The following is a 9750-nucleotide window of genomic DNA, read 5'->3' as shown; positions in this document are numbered from 1 at the left end:
ACGACTTGATCAAGTTTCTCTTCGACTCTTGATTGTCTTTGCATGATTTCAATTGGATTTTTTGATATCAGCCAATTCAGACATCAAAATGTCGAAGTTACTCTGTTTTGCTTCACCGTCGTCCCACTCACCTTCATCCCCCAATACTTCTTCCCTCAATACAACCATCCCTCCTTTCTTCTCCTCTGCCTCCACTGCCTCCTCTACATCCTTGCCAATAACCTTCAAAAATTAAATTACAATATTAAGACATTGATTATATTCTTAATATTATTAATTACATTTATTACCATTTCTTGCTTCTTCCCTCTATCCAACTTCAACTTCACCATCACTCTAACCACCTCTTCCTTCCCCCATGCACGGATGCGTGCCACTCCGGTTCTTTCATAAGCCGGCACTGCCTCACAGCCCGACCAAAAATCGAACAGTGCAACCTGCATTTATAATAAAATTAGAATTTTTATATAAAAACACAAAAAAGTGATTCAACTCATTTACCTCTAAGATTGCTATGCACCCTTTGAGGTATCTCTGGCTGCCCTTTTAAAGGTGATAATTGATTCAATCAATCTCGAATGGATATATTCAGCCCAATTGAATTCACCCTTCAAGCCTTCATCGCAAATGAGCTTCATACATTCCTTGTTCGTTGACGTATCACCCGTTGGACAAAGAAATATACCGACAAGGTACAATAGAACTCGGGCCTTCAGCTCATCCCCCAAGTAAGATCCACTTTTGATATCCTCTTCAACTTCAGTATATGTCACCTTATGATTCAAACCATATTTGGAGGCAAGTGCTTTCCAGTTCTTACTCCTACAGACTTCTATAACACTTTTGCCTTTGTTTTGTACCCCCAATACGGCTGCAGCAGTAGATACCCCCAGAGGGAATGAATAATCACCATACTTAGCCATACATTGACTGACGTCAAATTGTGCCATCAAGGATCGACACAATTCCCTCCGAATAGGTCGATCCCTTACTCCGATCAACGATCCAAAACCTATTTCTCCCAGCACATTCAACTGACCCTTCTCCTTAAGGTGTTTAATTAATAAATTCACCCTTTTAATGCTGCATCTTGTCGACACTTCCTACATTTTTTAACAATATATAATGTTATAGTTCTTATATATTTTGTATCAACGTATTTACAAGTTTAATGAATACCTTATTTTCATGTGCTTTCCTCCGTTCTTTGTATTCTTTACTATCATTCCTTGACTGTGTGATGTAAGGTTCCTTTTCAGCATCACTCATTGAATTCCATTTGGACCTCACATCTTTTTTCACCTAATATTAAACATAAACGTTTCTTAATCAATACATTAACACTAAATACTAATACTACTCAATGTCAATTTCATTTTACATACCGAACCGCTCTGTGTGCCATCTCCCTTCATCCTTTTGCATTCGGCCATACTGTTAACATTTAAAATTTGTAATCAATTTAAAGTTTATCGATACTTTAATCCAATTACCATTTCAACAATAATAACAAAAGACATTGATACTTACTAGAAGTACATATATCCACCCTTTGGTTGCTTTCGAGTCTCGGCCTCAATTTCAAAGTCATCTGCTCCACCAACAATTTTCCAACCCATTGACTCCATTTTTCCTTCATATATCAGTTTACGCAAATCAAATTATTTTGTTACATACACTTTTCAATATACAAATATAGATAACTACTCTTGTGGTAAAACGGTTTTCTTCAAAAGAATTTGAATGGCCACACCAAAATGTGTCGGCACATTTATACAACCTATAATATCATTTTCTACCTATAATATTTAATAAAGTATCGACATTTATATTTTTCCTTGAATATCTATTTCTACCTGCAATCGGTCCCAAATGCTTCCTTACTCCAAAACCCCAAACAACACATAAAAAACCCTATCGCGATTACTGTAATAATAAAAAATTAGGGTTTCGACAACATACTTTTCGATTCGACTGCAGCAACAAACAAACAAACTTCGCTTTAGAAACGCCTTCTGAAATGCAGCAACAATTACTCTTCGATTTCAAAAACTCGTCCGTTCTATCTATTTTCAGAGGATATTTAGCTTATATTTTCATCGGATATGTTATTTATATTTAATCGATACAAATACAAAAGTGTCGATACTTTTATGTCAGGTGTCGATACTTTCGAAAGGATAATTACCTATTTCTTTGAAAGTGTCGATAATTTATTACACGTACTTAAGAAAGTATCGACACTTTCAATATATCCGGTATCATTTTACCGTTTTTATCATTTTGATACCGGTTTTATCATATTTTTACCTGTTATATCGTTGTGGATCGATATTTTTTTTAAAGTATCGACACATTATAGGCGCTATAACTGCTTCTCTTTTAAATTCACAAAGTGTCGATCCTTATATAACGTATCGACACTTTTAAATTTACCGGTTTTATCATTTTGTTACCGGTTTTATCATATTTTTACCTGGTATATCGTTTTGGATCGATATATTTTTTAAAAGTATCGACACTTTTTAGGATTTAAAACTGCTTTTAAAGTTATGTAATTTATGTTTCAATTTATTTAATAGTGTTTCATGTTTTCCACCTACAATATTAATTTAATAATTTAATTTACACAAAATTTATTTGATTGTTTTGATATTTTATAAAATATTATTTAGCATTTAAATTTAACAATATTAACCAAATATAATAATAAATATGTTTTCAACAGTGAAATAAGTATGGACACTTTTATAAAAATGATATATACTTTTTTGAAAGTTATGTAATTTATGTTTCAAATTTTTTAATAGTGTTTCATGTTTTCCACCTACAATATTAATTTAATAATTTCATTTACACAAAAAATTATTTGATTGTTTTGATATTTTATAAAATATTATTTAGATTTTAAATTTAACAATATTAACTAAAGATAATAATAAATATATTTTCACAGTGAAATAAGTATGGACACTTTTATAAAAAGGATAGATAATTTACAATATAACAAGTAAAAATATGACAAAACCAGATTCATTATGACAAAACCGGTAAAATTTACTTGATATGTTAAACGTATGGACACTTTTATAAAAAGGATAGATACTTACCGATAACCAAAGTTTACCGGTTACCAAATTTTTTAATAGTTTTTCATTTTTTCTACCTAAAACATTATTAGTTGTCAACATAATAGGTACCGCTAAACCGAATTTATTAAATACATTTTAATGTATCCGGTAATGCTGTATATTAGCCGTATATTAACCCGCCTTTCCTGAGACATTCCCGTTCCTTCTTCCTTTTCTTTCTTTCTTTCTTTTCACAAAGCCTAGTCGTCGTTCATTCACTCCTCGCCATGCTGTCGCCGTTCGCAGCACTGTGATACTCTTCGAAACGTCCCCAGATAAGCTTTGACCGTCCCCGAATTCGGTCAGCCGTACCCTACCACCGTGGTACGTCTCCGGTACGTACCCCATCCATCCCCGTGCCGGAAACGTATCGGGTACTTGAAACGGGACTCCTTTACCGTCCCCGTGCTTCATAGCTATACACAACAAGGTAATTAATGGCTTTAGATATTAGCACTTGCAGCATGACTAATAAGTGAAACTAGAAAATTTGCTAAACCATAAGCACTTCTAAAACAATGAGAAGATAAATTATCTGTCCATGATACACAAATGGCCCATATGCTGCTGCGAAAACGGCCACAACAACAGCTCCCAAAACAGAAAGCCGAGCAAAACCCCGGACCAGGCCACCTCGACAGTAATGCCTCAGCAAGTAAACAAAATAAACAGGGGCCGCCACCGCAAACAAATGCTTAAAGCACAACAACACAGCAAACATAAAGCCACCCATCAAATCCCTTCCTTGAGCTAGAAACGAGATCGACAACAATAACCAGCCAAACACTCATTGTACTGAAAATGGAGGTGGTCCACAATAAGGAGTCCCGGAGACCAAATCACAAACACCCATACCAAATTCCGCTTTAGAGAAGCCAAATTTCGAGTCAATATGTGAACCCCATATAGGAGAAAAAAATCTGAGACGATCACTGATATCCTCTGGAAATAGATGGCGGAATCGGCTTTGTAATTGAGGCCGTGATGGAGATGGACGATCCGTGGGTCAATTATATGAGAAAAGAAGGAGAGGAAGCGTTCGAAGTAGGCAAAGAAGGGAGGGTAATCGAGGTTCCATTCACTCGTCTCGTCGTAGTACCATTGACTGAGAGGAAGAGAGTGCGTAATGGCCAGCCAGTGGCGGTGGACTTCCAGGTCCGTACTGTGGTAGGCTGGGATTAGTAGCAGCTTTACGGCGGTGGCTATGCCGAAAAACCAAAGGAGGTGTGTTATGGCTGGCGGCGATCGTTGACTCTCTTGCAGTTCCATCCCACAATTACAACACAAAGCCGAGAAAACACTACGGATTCACGAACTGGGTTTACGGTAACGTTAAGTAACAGGTAATGAAAATTGGCAATTCTACCCACTTTAAAGGTAATTCATCTTTAATCAAAAACAAAATAAATAAAGGTAAGTCATCTTGTTCTCAATCCTGAAAGGCTTGATGCGTAAATTGATCCCAGACTTTGTAACTTTTATTAAATTGATCCCTTAAATTATTTGTGTCAACTTGGCACCTAAGATTGGTAAAAGCTACGTAAGTTAGTTCCTAAGACTAAAATTGTTAGGATATGGTGGCCCAACAGCGGCGGCGGCAGAGTTGGCGTTCCTAATCCCTAATGGTTGAGCATGTACCCGAGGTTGAGCATGGCTTGTGCATTGTTGGATTGGGATTTTGTGTGTATGTAGACTTCGGATGCATGTTCATAATCCCTAATGGTTCCCTGAAAGAGCAAAGATATAGTTAGGGAAAACTTCAGCCAACTAACAATAAGAACAAACAAGAAGCCTTCTCAATCGAGACTGCAGATACTGGCTTGAATCGACCATAGTTTAGTGATATGCGTTCCCTATAAGCAATGCAGCATGTTAGTTACCCTGTTCGGAAGCTTGCCACCACAAAGAATGAGCACGTTGATCCGTGCAGCATTACTATGAGCTATCTCATAGCCTTGCTCATCCATCCTAGAATACAAGAGGAATGCCTTCCCCACATCACCTTTTAAGTTAGATCTCATCTAGTGGCCTAAGTGGTTGAAGGGAGAGTTATTCTCTCTTGAAGTCTTGGGTTTAAGTGGTTAGGTTTGTATGTGCGGACGTGCATTATTAATAGTTGAGCAAAGATTTTGAACTAATCCCAGACTGTTCCAAAAAAATGATTTTGCTACTAACTGGTCACAACGTTTGTTCTTTTTGGGGTTAAGGTAATGAATATAGATTTCTTTTAGTATTATTCGATCAAGCCTAAATCCATAAATAAATACTAAGGATTAATGCTAACCATTGTCCTCATCTTTATTTTAATTAGTGGACAACATGATCGATAGGGATGGGTTGCTCAACAGCGGAGGTGGCGGCAGCGGCGTTCCTACATTGCCACTCACAAAGGTAAAGAACAACTAGCAGACATACAAATAGAGTGAATACTGAAACATTCCCTTCCTCCGTTATCAACCCGTGCTTCCACTCTTGGATACACTTCAGGCAGGGAATCTATTAAGTGCACCTAATAAACACACAAAAAGCACCCGACGTTAAAGATTGAACAATCTTTTATCTTATCCATAGTTCAAGGGGGCATAGACATACACTAGTAATAGGATTCACCAGGAAACTGCCTGCATAATTCTTTTGTAACCATAAACTAACGAGAGCTATTGTAACGGGTAACTTTGCCGATGGATCCATCTCTAGTGCCTGATCGTAGTAACGCTTGGCAAGATGGAGTTCCAAAGGAAGTCCTTGGCTGCACGGTCATAAACCCTAATGGTTCCCTGAAAGAGCAAATCTAGACAATGCCTTCTCCGTTGAAACTGCAGATACCTACTCGCCCGTAGTAAAATGCATCCCCAATAAGCAAAGCCCAGTTTCACCCATGCACATGCTGTGCTTGCCATACTTGTCGAGGATCCATGCAGCATTACTCTGAGTTATGGCATAGCCTTGCTCAGCCATCCTAGAAAACAAGAGGAATGCCTAGCCCACATCACCTTTTATGTATGTTTTGAGCGCCCATCTAGACAGGGCACTCCAGGGTCCTCGTTCAGCAACTAATTTGTATAATGCAGTAGCCAGAAGAAAAAAAAAGAACTCAATTATTTATTTACATGGACTGTTCTTATGCCAATACCAGTGCGAAACATCTTAGCCAATTCATAGAACGCCTTTGGTTGAACTGAATGCTTTGAGTTATATTTTTCTTCAATTTATTTTTCCACATCTTCATTTTAACTAAAGCAACTGCCAATGTTATCAATTTAGATCTACAACAACATTATAGAAATAGATGATCATATTTTGTCAAATTAGAAGAATTTATTTCAAATTTTAACATAGTAGAGTTACTAAAACATTATTTTGCTCTTTCGTTTAATCTAATTTGAGAAAATACAAAATATGGGAATGCCTAGCATTATTGCATCCCCATATAATATTTATAGTATTTTTTATGCAAATTTCTATCTTCTTCTTTGATGCACTAACGCGTGCACTCTTCTCCTTTGATCTCCAAGAAGAATATTTCTGGCCTTATTAAGTTCTATCAGCACATCTTTGATATTTATTCGTTCACTTGGGGAATCAGCCGAGCATGACACTCCTATGCTAAGCACCGAACCCAAGCATTTCACGATGCTGCTGACGCCTCTGCTGCTTTGGTCATTTTGATTTAATGCTGCTTCATCTTCAAAATTGAGCCTAGTATCAACTATCTCTCCCACACGATAAGGCATGGCCGTCTTAACGTATGCACGTAGGCTCAACTCTCCAGTAAACATGTTGTCGGTGGGACTTTTACCTGTAAACAGCTCCATTAAAACGATGCCATAACTGTACACATCACCATGTGTACATATTTCCATTCCCATTCCATATTCTGCAATTCCAAACATTGATCACCAGGATGAGTATTATTTTATCAAAAAACAAAAAAAAATCATCAAGTTTACTAACGGAATTACCTGGAGGAACATATCCCATGGTTCCTCTTATTCCCATCAAACTGCTTTGCTCGCTAACGGATTGTTCGGTTGTCTCCGAAAGAAACCTTGTTAAGCCGAAATCACTAATGTGTGCTGTAAGGTCGGCGTCAAGAAGAACATTGCTTGGCTTTAGATCACAGTGCACCACCGGCTTGTCAAATTGGGAATGAAGATAATCTAATGCTGAGGCAACATCAATGGCTATGTTGAGCCTCTGAACTAGATTTAAGCTTGGTGAATTGTGTAACTCGGTTGAACTTGGATGTAACCAAGTTTCTAAGCTCCCATTCAGCATGAGCTCGAGCACCAAGGCTTTGAAATGGTTACCTTGAAAATCAATGCTGGAGCAAGAAGTAATGACCTTGATGAGATTTCGATGCCTGAGCTTCCTAAGGGCTTCACATTCAGCCTTGAAAGTCTGTTCAGCACCCCGCTGTTGAAGATTAAGTACTTTCACAGCAACAGTTTGATCAGCAGAACTTAGAATTCCTTTATAGACTGAACCATATCTTCCTCTACCAATTAAGTTGGCTGAAGAGAAACCGTCGGTTGCATGGAGTAGCTCGGTGTAGGAAAGTTTCGGATGTTTCTTCTCCAATGGGGTGTCAATTCCCTCTTTCCTTTTCGACAAGTTAACCCGGCGTTTGATTGCAAAGAGAGAAATTAAGAACAAAACAACAAAGAGGACAATACCAGTAGCAATTATCACTCTTAGTGGAGAGTTCTTCACTTTCTTTGCAATTTTTGTTGGACAAGCAGGCAATCGAAGCAGCCTAATCCCTCCGCATAACTCGTTGTTTCCAAGGACTGAGAATGCACTGATGTTGTTGAACACTCCTTTTGTCGGCACTTTGCCTTCAAAGCTATTAAAAGACAGGTTGAGATTGATGAAAAGAGGAAGTTCACCCAGACAGATTATTGTGGGAAACATCAAGAACTTGCAAGCTTCTTAATTTTCGGAACGAAGAAGGAATAGTTCCTTCAAAAGAGTTGCCCTGCAGGTAAAGTGATTCTAGCATCACACAGTTTTCAAGAGAGCTTGGAAGTTCCCCGTGAAGTTTGTTACTTGATACATTCAACGTATTGAGATTTTTGCAGTTTCCAACCTCTGGGGGTAAAGTTCCCGTTAAACTATTTGAAGCAAAGTTGAGTTCTCTTGAGTAGGAACAGAGACCGATAACTTCCTTTGGTATTGTGCCATTAAGACGATTCAATGATAGATCCAATGCTTCCAAGTAACTGCAGTTGCCCAAAGATGTAGGAATGCTTCCTTCTAGGAAATTTTCGCTGATGCCAAGAGCAAGTAGTTGGGTCATATTTCCCAAAGAATGAGGAATTTTCCCTGTGATTCTATTAATGTTAACGCCGAAATACTTCAACTTGGAAAGTTTTCCAATAGAATCAGGGATACTGCCTGTAAGCATGTTTTCATATAATGCAAGGAACTCCAAGCCTACAAGGTTTCCTATCTCTTTCGGTATGGTACCCAATATATCATTGGAATCTATCCATAAGTGATTGAGACTTGCAGAGACATTTCCAATTGAATCAGGCAAAACACCTGAGAGGTTGATTTGGGTTAACCCAAGCCAAATAAGATCGGTGCAGTTAGTCAATGAAGTGATAAAACTTAAATCATCGGAACTCTCTAACAAGTTGCTGCCGGAGTTCAAGATTTGTAGATTTTGAAGGCTTCCCAAATTCTTTGGTATTGGCCCTGACAAAGAATTCGAACCCATATCAAGGTCTATGAGCCCTGAGGAATTGACTATTGAGGTCGGAATTGGTCCTGAAAACTTGTTTCCCCCTAGATAAATGAACTCAAGATTAGGAAGGCTCAAGCCTATGTAAGGAGGGATATGACCTTGTAACTTGTTGATGCAGGGGGATCCGAGACAGATGATGCTGAGCTGTCAGATTGCACGTTGACGGCGCTGAGATACCATGAGTTGGCAGATCAGCGCAAAGGCGGGAATTGATTGTGACATGTTCCTTATTGGGGTCGTTTTGAGTATGTTTCAGTCTTTTGGCCATAACTTTGGCTACAGGTGTCAGAATCGCGCATAAGACCCCAATCCGGAAAGCTCTTTTCGACGCGCACGCTCTCCACACTACGCTCCATGTGGTCTTTTTTTCAACCTCAAATTCTGCCGTTTTCCCCTCCGAATCACTAGATTTAGTTATTTTTTACTATTTATGGTAATATTTCGATTGTTAATTAGGAAGTCAATTTAAATCCGATTTAGGCCGGATTTTTGGGAGATTGCTTATTTTATTTCGAATTTCAATTTAGAGTGATTTTCGGGATTTTGCTATTTTTGGCAAAATTCGAATAAAGACGATTTTTGCTATTTTTGGCAAAATTCGAATAAAGACGATTTTTTTTGCTATAACAGTCCGGCTTGTGGACTGCTTTGGAGATAGTTATTGATTTTATAATATTTTATTAAACCCTAGAGACTTTTTTCTCTGGTTTTTGGGCGAATTTTCTCTTGTGAATCGTCTGTCGGAGCTAGCCTACAGGATAATCACTATTCTGTCTGGCGTCAGTTGGTGTCAGAGCTTCAACATCTTCTTGGGAAATTTCACCAGTTTCAATGGCTGGAGGTCGTGGTCGTGGTCGTCGTGAGCAGGTT

General features: G+C 38.2%; 1 protein-coding gene across 1 annotated transcript; it reads right to left on the bottom strand.

The window, feature by feature from the left end:
• Window positions 1-8063: 8063 nt before the first annotated feature.
• LOC120186580 (probable LRR receptor-like serine/threonine-protein kinase At3g47570) lies at window positions 8064-8853 on the bottom strand. The gene is made up of 2 exons (XM_039190468.1): window positions 8195-8853; window positions 8064-8109 (listed from the first exon to the last, which is right to left on the bottom strand). Exons 1-2 carry the CDS (start codon window positions 8851-8853, stop codon window positions 8064-8066), a joined length of 705 nt encoding a protein of 234 aa, XP_039046399.1.
• Between the last annotated feature and the right edge of the window lie 897 nt (window positions 8854-9750).

The sequence above is a fragment of the Hibiscus syriacus genome, unplaced genomic scaffold (assembly GCF_006381635.1).
Source record: "Hibiscus syriacus cultivar Baekdansim isolate YM2019G1 unplaced genomic scaffold, ASM638163v2 tig00113716_pilon, whole genome shotgun sequence".
Taxonomy (NCBI): domain Eukaryota; kingdom Viridiplantae; phylum Streptophyta; class Magnoliopsida; order Malvales; family Malvaceae; genus Hibiscus; species Hibiscus syriacus.
This window is presented reverse-complemented; position numbering and strand designations above follow the sequence as displayed.

Coding starts and splice junctions, on each gene's coding strand:
- LOC120186580 (XM_039190468.1), bottom strand. CDS start 8,853: ATGGGTTCGAATTCTTTGTCAGGGCCAATACCAAAGAATTTGGGAAGC. Junction 8,110..8,194: donor AACTGCAAAAATCTCAATAC/GTTGAATGTATC, acceptor CTTTACCTGCAG/GGCAACTCTTTTGAAGGAAC.